General features: G+C 40.4%; 1 protein-coding gene across 1 annotated transcript in view; it reads right to left on the minus strand.

The window, feature by feature from the left end:
* The window catches only part of Ccdc7 (coiled-coil domain containing 7), a 185,079-nt gene that overhangs the window by 47,373 nt on the left and 120,476 nt on the right, over positions 1 to 17,230 (minus strand). Inside the window, exons 38-42 of the mRNA XM_087900322.1 lie at positions 15,403 to 15,510; positions 14,337 to 14,459; positions 11,304 to 11,399; positions 9,393 to 9,488; positions 1,494 to 1,589 (exon numbers count right to left, since the gene is read on the minus strand). Coding sequence (XP_087756448.1) covers positions 1,494 to 1,589; positions 9,393 to 9,488; positions 11,304 to 11,399; positions 14,337 to 14,459; positions 15,403 to 15,510 — 519 coding nt within the window. The remainder of the gene's footprint in view (positions 1 to 1,493; positions 1,590 to 9,392; positions 9,489 to 11,303; positions 11,400 to 14,336; positions 14,460 to 15,402; positions 15,511 to 17,230) is intronic.

Below are 17,230 nucleotides of genomic sequence, written 5' to 3' on the forward strand. Positions count from 1 at the left end.
TTTACACTGAGATGGGGTCTCATGGCCAAACTAGACTTGAACTATGTTTGCTGTCAAAACTGACCTGAACTTGTGATTTTCCCGCATTATTCTCCCAGGGAGCTTGAGTGATTTGCGTAGACTTCCAGGACCAGCTATTTCCTCCCCCACTTTCCCTTTTCACTCTGCCTCTTTTCCTGCTATTAATAATATTCAAGGAGGTAAAGTATTTTTCTCATTAAGGTTGATTTCTATGTTCCTGTAGGTTTGTAACACTGTCTCAGGAGTGTCTTTCAGACTATTTCCCATTGTCTTTATGAGGCTTCTTGTGGTTTAACTTCAGACCTTCTTTAACTATGTAATTCTTTCTCGAATGTAGATATGAAGTCATGACCTCTCTCTGTGCATAGCCTTTTGAGTCCACTGGTACCTTCCCATTTTATTTGCTTTCTTTTTGACTAACATTTGTATCAATTGTACAAAATTGAATTTTCAATCTGAATTTGCCTACATGTATATTTCTGACCATCTCCTCAATGCTAATTAAAAATACATCCTAAGGCGAACATCTTGTATACTTATGCACACTTTTTTCTAAATATTTTTCTGGTTGGCATTAATTTGTAAGGTAATTAGTTATTAAATTCTCTAGGGTTTCTCTTATTTTACTGTTTCTCGTTATTATTTAGACTGTTACGGTTTCTGATGATGCCGTATGAATTTCTACTTTTCTACTCTAGTAAGATATCTTTGTAATTCTAGGAATTTCCCCACAGGTTGTAGCTAATTTCTGTGTTAGTGTCAGCTAACCAATACAGTTCAATATTGTTACTATTTTCAATTCATAAAATCTAGTGCTAAGAATTATGTAAAAGTTTTTCATGCCTTTATTTCCACAATTAGCAACAGTAATTATAGAATGCATATAGAAGTATCTATGGACAATAAAAACATGCATTTTCTAAATACAATAATCTCACTCATATACTCTACTCTACGAGACACAATAGCATTGTAAAATGTGATTAGCAGGGTATGTTGACACACACCTTTAGTCCTTACACTTGGGAAGCAGAGGCAGTCCATCTCTACGAGTTCTAGTCCAGTCTGCCTATATAGTGAGTTCCGGACCTGCTGTGGCTGCATAGTTAAGTCCCTGTCTCAATGAAAAAGTGAATGATTTTGATGGCACTATTGATTGTAGCTGCAACCACAGAGATGTTTATTTTAAAAGGGACTACTGATAAGTAATATATTCTCCTTTCAGAACGTTACAAAGAAAATGTAAAGTGTAAGACCTGAGCAAAGTCGATCAATTTATCTGGGGTAGAGGTAAGGGGGTCTGTGCACAGGGTTCTATTTCTGATCACCATCACATTACTGTCCACATGAGTCTATTTACAGGAAAAGGTTGTTTGTTGGAAGAGCCCACACTGAAGGATACTGGCACATAGAAACGGTATGAGCATGATACAGAGTTTCATTTTAAACACGTATTACAGTGTTTCACTTACCTTTAAGGACTTTGATTTTTGGAATGGAGTCAAGCGTCTTCATATTGTTTGGAAGTTCATCACTTCTTTCAAATGACGTTACAGGGTTATGCTGTTCTGAAAAAGTGAATAAGATTATTAACTGATACAGTAAGAAAGCCCTAACTTCAAAGTTTACAGTTGCAAAAATCAGCTCATTAATACATGTTTTTATCTAAACACATATAAATTGAAATTAAACCACATTACTTCCCCCTTCCCTTTTCTGCCTTCAGGCCTTCCCATGTTATTTCCCCCTCTCTCCAGGTGCCCCATTCTGAAATTAATAGCTTCCTTTTCTTTGATTATCATCATCATCATCACTTATATATGCACAAATATAGAAATACAATCTGCTGTGTCTGTTTTTGTTGTTGTATGTATATGGTTTCAGGGCTCACACTTTATAATAAGAAATCAGGGAGCTCATGTCTAGAGAGGCTAATTTCCCCTCTCTCTGTAGTCATTACATTCCTTCAGTTCTTTGTCTGGGGGTGGGGCCCTGTGAGAATTTTTTCCCTCTTCTGTTTTAGCATGCTTAATGATATTGTAGTTGTTCAGGACTTGAAAAGATCGGTCCTCGTCTCCTCTAACCCTATAGCAGTTTACACGAAGCAGTTTAATCAGCAAACATAGATTCTCTTTGAATTTACGTTGTCTGGTTGTTGTTGTTTTATTTAAGTTTATTATAACAGTGCAAGTTGGGAGCTAGGGAGACAAGCTAGGGATCAAGGGCTCGCCCTACAAGCGTGTAGACCTGAGATCAGCTTTCCAGCACCCGTCTGTAAAGTTCAGAGGTGGGGCAAGTGATTGTACTCCTAGTGCTAGGACACGACTCGAGAGGCTCCCCGAGGCTTGCTGTGCAGACAATCTAGCTCTGTGTGAGACACTGTGCCTCAGAAAATGGGCTTTTATACTGAAAGTATAAAATTTAATATGAGGCTCCAGGGCTCTGTTCCAAATGCCTACTCTAACTCTGTAGAAGTTTATTGAGTTCTATAGACTTCAAGTCTGGTTAATTTGATTGAGTGGTAGTTCTTATTTTTTTGCAAGGTTTCTTAAACAATAAATTTTATAAAATCAAAAAAGAAGAACAAATATGTTTGAGAGTGATATATATGGATATCAAACTTTGGCTTCCACAGGAATGCACCCACGCATACAGACCTACACATACATAGGAACGTGTACACATGTAACCCCCCACATACTCATAGAATATCATCTATAAGGGGGAAGAATAGAGCTGGGAGAGAGGTTTTGCGTGCCTGTCCTCCTGGCACTCAGAGACTGCTGCAAAGAGGTGGGCATCTGCCTGCCAGCCTGCCTGCCCACTAAATGTGACTTCAGCCTTGCTACACACAGCATCCCTGTCTCAGAAAACAGAGACGCTATATGCAAATGTCAGAGGAAGAACTTAAAAACAAACAAACAAAAATAAGCTGTAGTACAATAAACAAACCCGCGAGTGACCGGAACACTTTTTAGGATAGTTTATACCCATGTCAAGCTTTTTACCTGCTTTTTAAATATACGGTGACATTCTCAGAATGAAAACTACAGGGCAAGATGGAGAGAGAACATGAAACACTGCCATGTGTGAATTTGGAAAACAGTGTTAAATGCAAAGTGTAACAATGCAGTAGTTTCAGTATCTTCATTTGGGGGCAAATGCTAAGTAAAGTAGAACGTGCGTCTGTTCAAAGACTCGCCTCAAGGTTTGTTGGCCAAGTTTGTAAATTTAAAAACATTTTACTTTGTGTTTCTTGCACAAAAGTGAAACATTTAAACTTCCACTTACCGAGGCACGTGTGTGTGTGTGTGTGTGTGTGTGTGTGTGTGTGTGTTGTGTGTGTTGTGTGTGTGTGCGAACACATGAGGCTGGGGTTCTCTATCTAATTCCAAGTTGGATGCCCTTGTGGGAAACTTATCTGTCCTCACATTGCTTCCACCCAGCACGTGGAAGGAGAGAATTATCCATTTTCTCTAATCAAAAATCAACATGACGTTCTTGAGGGGCTGAGCCGGCACCTTTATTGCCAATGAAAGGGCTGTAGATGGAAGCCTCTCAAGCCGGCTGGAGCTCACGGGACAGTTTATAATCCTTCTTTTACTTCCTTGACAGCTTTACCAACATTTGTCCTTACTCTGGGTTCATTTGTTTCATATACTAAAGGAGAAACTAAGGCTTTGTGTGTGCTAGGCAAGGACCTCCATTTTCCTTCTACACAACAGAGAAATGCAAGGGCCTTGACCTCACTATGCACCTTCGTGTGCTAGAACCTGTGATCCTCCTGTCTCAGCCTTCCTGTTAGTAGGAAGGATTACTCATAATGCTATCTTTTATATTTATTTTTTATTGTTGGTTTCTCAAGACAGGTTTTCTCTGTGTAGCCCTGACTGTCCTAGAACTCTCTCTGTAGTCCAGGCTGGCTCTGCCTTCCGAGAGCTGGGATTAGAGGTGTGCACCACCACTGCCTGGTGCATCTTTTATTTTTTCCTTTCACCATGATCTTTCCTCTCTCTCTTTCCCTTCCTGATAATACCCAGTCAAGGTTATTAAGTGGTTTTCTTCCTTGTAGTTTTGGGTTGTTTCCCAGTCATTAGTGATGTTTACCAGGAATGCCTATTAGCATGTTTTTCAAGGGGTTTACTTGAGCTTTATCATTGTTGAGATTTGGGTATCTATTGGCAGGTATCTATTGGCATATCTTTGGAAATGTTAGCCCGTTAACAGTATCTGATTTGGATCCACTCGGAGGAGTCTCTTTAGTGTAAAGTTAGTTCATTAAAGAACTCCAAACATTTATTTAGTGGCTGGAAAGAGATGCTCAGTTTAGGTTAAAACATTTGGTGTTCTTGCAAACAAATAGAGGACTTGGGGTTCGAGTCTCTGTACCTACATGATGGCTAATGACCATCCATACCTCCAGTCAGAAGGAATCAAAGCCCCCTTCTGGCCTCTCCAGGCACCACAGTGCACATAAATACATGGAGGCAAAACACTTATACATATAAGATAAATTGCTAAAAATATGTATTTATTTGGATGTGTCGGTGTGTGCACACATGGAAATTGGAGCATAACTTTTGAGAATTAGTTTTCTTCTTCTACTGTATGTACATTCTGTATGTATGTATCTATGTATGTTTGGATGTTCCAAGGTTTGACTGAGGGTATCAGGCTTGGGCAAACAAGCACCTTGACGTATTAAGCTATCTGGCTAGCGCCAATTCAATTCATTTTTTATAAGCATTTATTAAGTGATGTGAAAAGCTTTAAACGCTTGTGACGTCAAATTTTCCATATTATTTTCTTTTCTGACAGTGTCTCTGTGGCCAGTTCAAAACTACAGTATCAAATTTATTATCATGTATGTTTTATCCTGTTTTCTTTTAATGTTTTTACAATTCAGTTCTCGCATGTGTTTCCTTGATTCAAGCTGAGCTATTTTTGAAAAGAGTCCAAGCCCAGGTCTCAGTTTTGTGCTTCTGCTTAGGGATGCCATTTTTCCCAGCACGATGTATGACAAACTGTCGTTCTCACTGAGCAGAGTTGGTGCCCTTCACCAGGCGCTTTACTTCCCATTCCCTTTTCTATTCCATGGCCTGCCTGGAATCTGTCTATATGCCAGAACCATGATGCCTGCGGCTTGGTAGCATGTTTGGGCTTTTGGAAGTGTGACTCTTCCTAAATTGTTCTTTTTATACCATTTTGATTATTACTGCTTTTCAAGAGTTCATATAAAGTTGAAAATGGACTTCACAAAACGTCTTTCAAATTCTGACAAGGATTTTCCTTACTCTCTCCACCACTTCCTGCTGTTTTTATATTTACCAGCATGATTTAATGTCTGCCATAGTTTCATCCTGTAAAAAGCCTAGTGCTGGATACATTAATGAAATATAATATTCTTAGGCACATGGGCACAACCATTTATTACACTTTTCAAGAAATTATTAGGTAACGCCTATTAAAATTAAAAGCATATATGTGCCCTTAGTTCAACAATTCCTTTTAAAACCTACTTCATTGAAACATAAGTAACACAATAAAAAAGTGTGCAAGCTACTTATAACTCCATCAATTATGGTCACAACAGAAATATAAGGGCAACTCAGTAAAGGACCTACTGATGAGTGTGGTACACTCTCGCACCAGAACATCATGCAGAAAAGGACAGGTATGAGACAGGAAACAAATCTAACGACTTATCTGGGTCACATGCAGTGGAGTTTACACACTGCATCTTATCCTCTAAGGAACCACAAAGCCCTCTGCACACGCATCTGTTTGCAGGGGAAGTGTGAGGACACATGTGGAGCTTGCAACACTGACTGCTTGTTGTGAGGGGCCCACAGATTTGAGCAGATTGGAACATGAAATAAAGTTTTATTTCACATGTTTGTATTACACTGTTTTATTTTACCTCGATGGCCATAGGTGTTTGCAAGGGAGGATGGAGTGTGCAGACTATTTAGAAACTCAAAACTTTTGTCAAGTTTTAGTTTTCTTTGCTCTGAAGTCCAGGAACAATATCATTCAATTATACTGAGAAACTGTTTTAACTTTGAAAAAGTTCAAATAAATCTCAATCTCTCTGCAAACCACAGCTTCCTTTCACCATTTTCAGTGGTTTGGGTAAAGGTCTGACACAGAGCTGGTCTAGTCTGAGTTTCCCTTTCCTTTCCACAAAAGTGCAAGTCAGGAAAGTTACAAAATTGCTGTCTCTCTCCCTCGCTCTCTGTCTCTTGCTCTCTGTCTCTCTTTGTCTCTGTCGTTCTCTTTGTGTGTATGCATAGCTCTAGTCCTAGGAGATTGGAGGCTAAAGCAGGAGGAGATCCTAACAAATGCTATTCTGATATCACTTGAACCCTGTTAAGAAACAAGATACACACATGAAAATGTTCAGTAAGCATTTAGAGGCAAATGCTTTAATACAAAAGCAGAATGTCTGAAAGTTACTCAGTGGGTAGAATGCTTGTCTGACATACACAAAGACTCTGGCTTAGTACTGCTCCGTATAAACTTGGCATTGTGTTTAATGCTATGACATAAAGTCAGGTACATCACATGTTCAAGGTCATTTTCAGTTACAAAGCCAATTGTCGGCCAGTCTAGGAAACATGAGAGCCTAATTCAAAACCCACACAGGAAACAAAATGACAGAAAACAGTCCAGAACAATTTTAGCAAATGTTCTTCTACTTATGACTGCACACATCAGCTCAAAGAATACACAATTGGCCTTGCCTTTTAGAGTCAAACCTTTGACGCTCTGATAAAAGTGTTTTATCCTGTAATCATTTTCATTCAACACACAAGAGCAGACCTTTCCCTCTGTATGCTGTGAATATATTTTGTCACCATTGGTTAATAAAGAAGTAGTTTTGGACTACGGAGGGCAAAACACAGAATATAGTAGGTGGGGTCAGGGAGATGCTATGTTGCTGCTGAAAGCGGATGCTGAACCCTTATCGGTAAGCCACAGCCTCGTGGTGATACACAGATGAATAGAAATGGGTTAATTTAAGATGTGAGAGCTAGTTAGGAATACGCCTGATCCATTGGCCAAACAGTGTTGAAATTATATAGTTTCTGTGTGATTAGGGTCTGGAAGCTGGGAAACTGAACGTGCAGTCTCTTCTTACAGAGTCTGTCGTCATTTCTCTATAATCAGAGAGTGAACATGCAGATATGGGTTACTGAGACTGAGTAGTCACTCACGCTGTGAGTAGCCTGCTGGAGCTCCAGTGATGCTTCCACCCTTGCTAATCATAACATTTGCTGTATTTATTTATTCCTATACCTTTGTTTTGCTTCTTTGAAATCCCGAGAATTGACTGTCCGTGTTTCTGTACGCTAGACAAGTGCTCTACCATTAAGCAACAGCAACCCTGACTTCATATTCTTTCTCTTTTGGGACAGGTTCTAGGTTGTTCAGTCTGGTCCTGACCTCACTCTGTATCTAAGGCTCATGTGAACTCTCAGCCTTCACAGTACCTGGAATTACAGGTCTGTTCCACTAGGTCTATCAGATTTCTCTCTTTCTTCTTCCCCCTTCCCCTTTATTTGTGATTTCAGCCGTTCATGATATGCTATCTGGCTGCAGTTTGGGATAATTTCCAAATGATTAGTGATATCTACCTTTTGATCTTTTGTGTATCTCTAGTTGTCACGCGATCTTCTTAGGAGACGTGTCTATTAGAGCAGTTGGCTCAGTTTTATCAGAATTTTGTTGCTCACCTTTAGATTTATGTTGATACATATTTTCATATCTTACCCCGTTTCTTCTACGCCTTTGAGGTCATTGTAAAAATGCAGTGCCAAATCTTGTGTCATGCAGGGTTTTCCCCATTATCTTGTAAAATTTCTACAGTTTAGGTCTTACTTATAGGTCTTTGCTTTGTGGTGAGCTATTTTTGAATGCTTCATCTTCCCGACTGGGGATTCAGTTTCCCCTGCACCATCTGCTGTGGGATGCTTTTTCTCACTGAGTGGCCTCAGTGGCCTTGACCATGTACTTGAAGGGAGGTCACTCCTGGGATTTCTTTGATATTTCATTGCTCTACAGGTCATCTGTCAGGATGCCAGACTTATTTTGTGGGAGGGGACAGTATTTGGAACAGGCCACAAAGATGCTCCTGGATCTACACTTGATACTAAGTTTTTAAATTCTATATGAATACTTTTCTGTACCCCCTGGTGGCATGCTGAATGTTTTTCCTTTTATTGAAAATAGATTATTTTCTTATACAATGTATCCTGATTATAGTCTCTCCTCTCTCTACTTCCTTCAGGTCCTCCCTACCTCTCCTCCAGATCCATTCCCTTTCTGTTTCTCATTAGAAAGGAACATCTTCTAAGAGGTAACAACCAAACATGTTAAAATAAAATACGATGAAAAAAACTATCATTTGAGGTTGGACACGGTAACTGGACAGGTAGAAAGGAGTCCCAAGAGTAGGCACAAGAGTCAGAGACACACTTGTTCTCACTCTCAGGACTTCTGTAAAAACGTCAAGTTAGAAGCTGTAATAGATATGCAGAGGACATGTTGTAGACCCATGTCGGCCCTGGGCTTGCTGTTTCTTTCTCCGTGAGCTCATATGTACCTTGCTTAGTTGATTCACAGGGCATTGTTCTCCTGGTGTCCTCCATCTCCTCAGCTTCTTACTCTCTTTCCACCTCCTCTTCCAAGGGATTCCCTGAGCTCTGAGGGGAAGGGTTTGATGCCAGACATGTAATGTCTGAGCTTAGTAGCATTTTTGACAATTATTAAGTGTGACTCTTCCCAGTTTGTTCTTTCCCAAGGCTCCGTAGAGTAGGATAGTGTCTAAAGTTTCCATAGAAATCTTACAATGGACTTTTCTATTGCAAGAGGTTTTGCAATTCCAGGAACTTTCCCCAGAGTCTCTAGATCTCAGCTCTGTGGTATTGTCATCTGAACAGCATAATTGTCTATTCTTACAACTTACAAGTAGTCCAGTGCTGGCTAACATATCTGGAGATTCTGGGCATTTATGGGCAAAATTGTTAACTGCATTTTTTCTCAAAAGTATTTGGGAGTATCTATTAAACTTTAAAATATATCTTTAACCCACAAATCCTACTTCTAGTCTTTTGCAGAAATGTGAGCAGCCTAATAGAAACGTGCGCAGTGACATTCACTGCACCCCTGGTGGAACTGCGAAAAACACAAAAAATGAAGGCCTTTGTAACAACAAAGCCCTCCACACAGGAAACAGGGCCAGCACCCGCCAGGCTCCTAACCCTGGCTCTCTGTCCGAGGGTCCAAAGGCTGGGGACACTGGTGAGCAGGAGTGGGGGGAACGAAATGCACTGGTTAGTCACACACCTGGAATACAGTGACTCCTTTACCTTTAAGCTTCTGCTTCTTGGTGGACGATGTCGAAGTGCGTAGGTTACTTCGAGACTCAGCTCCTTTTTTCCTTAACTTTCGTGTTTTAGATGTCCCTGAAAGATGAGAAAAAACGTCATTACGTTTTACGAAGACTAAACTAACTTCATCCTTTGAAAGGACAAGTTTTGTGCCTCTTCTGAAGCACAGTGATTTTGATGAGGCCGCTGAAGCAGCGCACATATATGAATTTTACTTGCCTGATAGTCATAAAACTGTATGTAAGGAAAATTGGCAAGCGGAGTTAAGTGTGTTGGCACATGTCTGCTCGTGTTTCTGCCACAGGGGGGCGCTGATGAGGTAAAGAGAGACTTGGGGGCCAGGTTGGCCCAAAGAGTGAATTTAATGCCAGCCTTGCTGTACATAGAAAGATCTTGTGTCAAATAATAAATCATAACACTGGAGGGCTGAAGACATTGTTCGGTTGATGGGATGCTTGGCTACTGCCCACAAGTCCCTGAGTTCAGTCCCCAGCGCAATGCCTACCAGACAAGACAGTACACGTCTGTAATCCCAGCACTCAGGAGGTGGATGCAGGAGGATCAGAAGTTTCAGGTAACTGTCGGCTACATAAGGAGTTTAAGGCCTGCTCGAGGTATATGAGACTGTTTTCAAACCTCTTCCCATATATAAAACCCCAAACAAACAAACAAACAAAAACCCCAAAATATATATAGTGAATATAGTTTCAGTGTTTACTCACTTGAAAACAAATGCTGAAATTAAAAAGCATAATCTGAACAGCAGGAGTGTTTTATATCTACAATTTCTTTTTTTCTTAATTTTGCTTTTATTGAGCTATACATTTTTCTCTACTCTCCTTTCTTCCTCCCCTCCCCCGTGACCCCTACACTCCCAGTTTACTCAGGAGATCTTGTCTTTTTCACTTTCCTATGTATATTCATGTATGACTCTCTTAGGGTCCTCTTTGTTGTCTGGTTTCTCTGGGGTTGTGGTCTGTAGGTTGACTTTGCTTTATGTTTTAAAGCCACTTATGAATCAATATATATTACATTTGTATTATATTAGGTTCCCCAGCTGTTAGTCTAGAGTCTGTGAACTCCCAAGAGCTCAGGTCAGCTAAGACCCCAATCTATACTAGCTCTGGGGGTTACAGATATGCACAGTTACAACCCACTTTTTCTTTTCTTTTTAAAAACTCATTTATCTATCTATCTATCTATCTATCTATCTATCTATCTATCTATCTATCTATCTATCTATCTATCTATCTATCTGTGACAGGGTTTCTCTGTAGTTTTGGGGCCCGTTTTGGAGCTAGGTCTTGTAGACCAAGCTGGCCTCGAACTCACAGAGATCCTCCTGCCTCTGCCTCCCGAGTGCTGGGATTAAAGGTGTGCGCCACCACCAGTTGACTTTACAACCTACTTTTAAAAGTGGGTTAGGGAGGTCTGAAATCAGGTCCTCATACTTGTGCAGTGAACACTACCCTGTGAGCCATATATCTGGGCACACTCACTCAGATTTACAGAAACGTCAGTAGAAGCAGCCCAGTAAAAATGTATGAAATAATATTGATTGTGATATTGATTATAGCCCTGATAAATAAGCATCACTAAAAAGTAAAGCATTGAATGTACGTGACAGCCATATTAACATTTTAGAACATCAGATGGAAAGATAGCAATATATCATTTAACCTGGTTTAGGGGTAAGGTGTATCTACGCACAGTATTCTATGACTGGACAGAACCCTGAGCCCTGCAAGCATGTATCTGTTCACAGAAAGGCAGGGGAGCACATGCTGGGCTCATGCAGTTCTTTCTTGGATGGGGTCGCAGAACTGAGAAGTCTGGCGACTAGAACAGAATGTTATTTCGTGTATCTGTCTTACTTTTTTTCCTTTTTACCTTTATGCAGGTATTTCTTTGGAGATGTGACCAAAATATGCATCTGATTTTCAAGTTCAGTCTTTGGCTTGTTTACATCCTGTTGTTTCGGAGCCCCTGGAAAATGATGCCATAAAATTATACAAGAAGTAAGCCAACTTTAAAAACATAGGATAAACCCCTGATAATGCACAATGCCATCTTTTTCTAATAAATTTAGATAAAACACAAAACAATTGCATTGTGAGAGTGCAAGTCGGGAAACTCAAGACTAAATCTCTTTCGGAGGGATGGGGAAGCACCTTGGCATTTGAGATGCTGGGGTGGAAAATCTGGGGGTCAACCTGGCAAATCTGATGCAAACCTTACTATATACACATTGTAAAAAAATAGAAATGCTACATAAAACTACTAGAAGAACGTTTTTAAAAACATAGCATAATGTACAATCCTAAGAGCCAATTAATTCTTTATTATAGATGGAATTTTACCCCTAGGCAGAATAATTTTTATAAAGAGAGTGGCATTTGTGCAGTGAAAACTGCAGAGAGAGATGCAGAGAGGGGCAATGAATACTGTTAAGAAAAACACATTTTTAACATTGTAACAAAACAAATGTCATGAAAATGTTTGACTTGGAGGGCAAATCTTGAAATAAGGAAGCAGAATGTTTGCGGGTAGAGAGTAGTTTGTCAATATTAACGGGCGACAATAATATGAAAATATTGAGTTTCTACAGTCAACTCTTCCATTGATTATGCCAACTGTCTGCATGCAAAATGTCCTGCTGTCATTGGTTTTTAGACTGAAAGTCTAACACTCTGGTAGAAAATGATTTATCTTCTCATCATTTCCATTCCAGACGGAGCAAGAGAACATGACTTCTTTCTAACCAGAGAGACATGGTGTGTGTTCTGAGTGGATGGTATTCTGGGCAACCGGTGCATATTCTGAGTGGATGGAGTGTATTCTGAATAGATGGTGTATATTCCGAATATGTGGCACATATTGGTAGGTTGTACATATTCTGTACATGGGTGGGTGGTGTGCATTCTTAGTAGATGGTGTATATTCTGACAGAGAACTCAAGGGTGTTGGAAGTGACAGGGCCCTTGGGCTTGGCTGCGCAAGCCTGCTGGGGCTCAGGTGATGGCACTATTTGCTAGAATATGGGACACGTGGCTGCAGAATTTTGTGTTTGGCCAGCTGGGTTTTGGTCTGGCTTTCCTCTCTTCTTCAGCGATAGCAATGTTTAATCCACTCCATTTTACGTCGAAAGGCTGTAACTTGCTCTTTGGTTCTTCAGGTGTTTGCTTTAGAGGTTCGGCCTGCATTTCAGAAGATACTTTGAATTTCTGCATAAATGTATCGTTGTTTGTGAGTCTATGGAGATAGTTTAAGTGGGATTAAATACCTTTTATGTTATAGGATGGTCCTGAGCCTCTGGAAGGCCTAGAATAGAATGTTAAGGTTGAGTCTAAAACGCACCCCGCCCAGTGGTTCATGGTTTGAATAGTTGTTACCAGGGTAATGGTGCTAATTTCAGAGACTACTGAGCCCTTTGATGTGGGACCTAGCTGGCAGAAGTTGACCTCTTGGGCAGGTCTTTAAAGGTAAAAAGCTCAGTTTTTGTTCCGGTGCTGTTCTCTGCTTCCTGTCAGCTCCAATCAGAGCAGTTCGGCCATCTTCTCCTGTCCGGTGCTGGGGCTTCGTGACCATGTCTTCCTGCCATGGGGGACTGAAACAAACCTTTCCTACCCTACAGCCTTGTTTCCAAGCAGTTTGGCTCCAGCCACGGGAAAGTCAGCGACACTCAAACTGCATGGTGATTTTCTTGTCTTTTTGTCCGTTTCTTTGGACGGTGCTATCACTGACACTGAATACCTTCGTTCTTTGATATGTGCTGTAATAGAGTTTCCTTCCCGAAGGCCCCACAGCTTCAGGGAACAGCACCGCCAACTGGGGAAGACTTCAAAACGTGAGCCTCAGTCTGACACATCACGTCTAGCCCAGAACGTGCCAGCTTGGCCCCCAGAAACTTTGGTTAAGAGCAGGAGTCCCGGGTTAGAGCTGAATCTAGGGCTGAGCCAATGGGAAGCAGCACTGTGGGTTAGATAATGGCTCAACCCAGGTTCAGTTACGTTTGTCCACAAGGTACAGGCAGACAACTGACACCAGCTTGAGAAGGTTTGAAAAGGGAGGGTGTGCCACTGAGAAAATTCCTGTCCACCTTCTCAAAAATTTTTTCAGTCTTCTGAGACTTGGCTCATTGCTTTTAATTGTTCTCAGCCATCAGACATAATTTCTGATCATTTCCTTCTAGTTCACAGCGGAAGAAAATGGCCTCACTTCCTTTACTTGTATTCCCCTTTCCTCTCCCAGAAAGCAGACCCCAAATCGTTTATCACTAAATATCCTCTGCATGTGCTTGTAACAGAAAGAGCCCAGTCATCTTTTTCACTGCTGCTGTCATTTTTTTTCCAGGAAATTTTATGGTGTATGTATTTCTCTTAGGCATTAGGGTGCACAGTACACCAAAGAAAAACCATTCATGTTACGAAATAGTTTGTACTTGCAGGGGCAATTACAAAATGCCGCTATGGTCACTAACACAGTCTTAGATATTAGAGGAAGAGGACCATGGAGGAGCTGGCGGTGAAAGAAGAAGGAAATGTGAACATATGGCTGTTTGTCTTTCTGCCGCGTCTCCTGCTTCACTTTCCCACAGCACACTTTGCTGGGACTGCAAAAGAGAGGGGTGTGTATGTGAAAAGAAGAGGATTATGGGTTTCTACTACACATCCTCAGAAGGAAAAAAACCTCTGGGAAGGAAGTGGAGCTCCAACTTTGTCCTTATGCCGAAAGACGAGAAATGGTGGAGATGCCGCTCCCCTTCTGATGAACGTGTGTGAGCTGAATGGAATTTGTTACGTGTCCACTTGCATTTTTTTTCTAAATTCTATTCTGATTAAAGCTAATACACTTGATCATTCCTATGTAATGGAAGTTTTCAGTTAAATAATCACGCTGCACACAAACATTATTAAGTGTTACCTGAAGTCCTTCTGTTTAGTAATTGCTGGAAGGTTGTGGGTAAGCCGGAACTTCCCCTGGATGTCCTATAAAATGGCTTTGGAATTACGTTCTCATACGGTGTAGAGTTTTCCACATTTTCCTCTAGAGAGATTTAGATTGGTAGTTGTAAGACGCCTCACATTTACAGCTGCCTTTAATAGTCACGGTAAACTAGGTGTCTATAAAGCGGAACTAAAGGAATGTAGACGACTTAAAATATTTTGAGGTTATTAATTTGATTGAGACTATAAAGACAGACACTGCGGAGTGAAGAATGGAACCAAACACCTTACTTTTCCTCAGTTACAGCAATCAACTCAAAGTGGATTCAAGATTGACGTGTAAGGCCTGCAATTATGAAAAAACTTGACGAAAACATAAAAGATTATGTTTCTGGACAATAGAATGCCAAAGGAGGTTAGGACGTAGCTCGGTGTTGCGCACTTGTCTAGTCTACACAAGAACCTCAGGACCACCAAGACTTGGTAGCCCCGTTGTAGAACCCAATGGCTGCACACTCTTATGAGATGTTACAGGTAGTTATGCAGACAAAAACATTCCCCTTCTAAGATGGTTGCTGCGGTCAATATTAATTTTAATAGCCCTTTAGGAAACCAGACTACAAATGTCTTTTAATATTAGAAATCCACATATATTTTAAAAGGAGATCTCAAATCTGGGCATTTTTTTCTTCCAAGGAATGCTCCAGTGTGTGTGTGTGTGTGTGTGTGTGTGTGTGTGTGTGTGTGTTTCTGTCTGTATTTATGTACCTATGAATGCATGCATGGGTACATTTACTGGTGTCAATAGCCTTTAAAATTCAATGCCCTTCAGTGGTTGAAGAAAGCATTCTCTAACTCTGAAACGCTACGCTTTCAACAGAAAGAACAACTAAAAGCTATTTCATCTTCAGACACCAGGAGAGCGCTCTATAATATGGTTAAATAAAAAACATATGGTGCAAAAAGAATAAGTGAATAGCGATACTTCTGAACTATTTTAGGCAATTAGAGCTTGTGATTTGTCTTTGTGTATACTCCCTTACCTTGATTGGTGAAGGGTAATAGATTGATCACTTTTGTTGGAAATGTCTTTGGTGGGTGGTACTTGGCATTAACATTTTCCTGAGGTTTGGTTTTCATTGAACTCACGCCTGAAGCAAAATTGGAAAAGAAAATTGGCACGACAGTTCTGGTTACTCACAAATTATGTACCAAACTCTGTGTACTCACTCGTATTTTTCATTCACCTTTTCTTTCCCATGCTTTATCAAATGCTTACTGTCTATTACTTCAATTTCTAGAATGACTTCCATCATTTTCTCTTTCTTTTCTTTATTCTGTGTCCTGTGCTAGCATCTTTCTTAATTTGGACCTGGACCCACGGCCCAGCATGCTCGTTTCTACATTTGAGCTACAGACAGGCAGTTAGAAGGCTAGCTTTAGAGAAAGAAGCTTTGCACATAAACTGCTGAGTCCCCCAGCCCAAACACGACTAACGATTACTAGATTCAGTCGTCACAAGTCACACTATCATAAAAGTAGCATATGTGACTGTAAAACAGAAAACCTGAACACAGTCAGCCCTGTGGCGTGGGCTAGTAACATTGGAAAGTTAGAAGGCTGAGGCAGGAGAACCACAAATTCAAGTCCAGCCAAGGCTTCAGGATAAGCTAATGACAGCCTGGACAACTTAGCCAGATCCTGTGTCAAATACACAAAAGTGTGTGTGTGTGTGTGTGTGTGTGAGAGAGAGAGAGAGAGAGAGAGAGAGAGAGAGAGAGAGAACACAAGACAGACATGCAGACAGAGACACAGGCACAGAGATTACAAGATTCATATACTTTAATCTTTAATTATTGGCTAGATATTGAACTAAACCTGGATGGTAAGAGATTTTGTAAGGCCACAATGATAGACCATGGAAAGAATGCATTATTACCGTTGAAAATTTCAGAAGCCGTGACTTAGGCTGTCATTTGTTAGGAAAGGAGAAAGCTGAGGAAAAGGTTGTAAGTCAATAAAAATAAAAACCTTAATGTACAGTAGGATGATGCCCAACACTGCAAATTTATTCTTATTATGTATATTACTTTCTTGAAATCATCCACATGTAATTATTTGTGTGGAGAGTCTTTGATATAGCTTAATACTGTAAATTGGATGCAGTTTTGGGTACAGTTGGCTTAGAAGTCTACCCCAAGTGATTTAATCTCAATAGATAACATTTAAATATATTTTCCCAAATATTGCTAAGATATAAAAGAGTAAATAGTAAATGCTGACGACCAAACTCAAAGGAAGAAACTTTTAGTTGAGAAAGATTTTTAAGAAAGTATTTTAAGAAAGATTCATGTGGGTAGTGTATGTTGTGAAAATTCAATGTGATGTCATGAAAAGAGGATCTAGGAAATTCACCAGTTAGTGGGAAACAAAACAAAAAGCTGTGGTGAAATTTCTAGAAAATACTTGCATAAACCATCACGATACAAATCCTACCACTGCACATGACGTCTGAGAAATCAGAGTGAGACGGTGACGGTGTAGAACAGACGCCGTCTGTGTGTTGCTAATATGCATCTTTGCTGTGCTCTGGATGTTTGGGTCCCCTATCCACACCCTGACACACAATCATCTTGTGATGGTACCGGATGCAGTCTTTGTCAAGTCATGATCGCTGTTAGTGTTGTCCTGAGGCCCCTGAGCTCTGCTTGCTCCTTCTAGCACTTGAGGATACAGAAAGAGTAGTATTTCTGAACCAAGCAGTAGCCCCCCCATGAGAAATATGTTTCTACTGTATATAGACCATCCAGCCTAAGATCATACAACTTCTCTCTCTTTCTCTCTCTCTCTCTCTCTCTCTCTCTCTCTCTC

Source organism: Myodes glareolus, chromosome 22 (genome assembly GCF_982192425.1).
Source record: "Myodes glareolus chromosome 22, mMyoGla1.1, whole genome shotgun sequence".
Classification (NCBI taxonomy): domain Eukaryota; kingdom Metazoa; phylum Chordata; class Mammalia; order Rodentia; family Cricetidae; genus Myodes; species Myodes glareolus.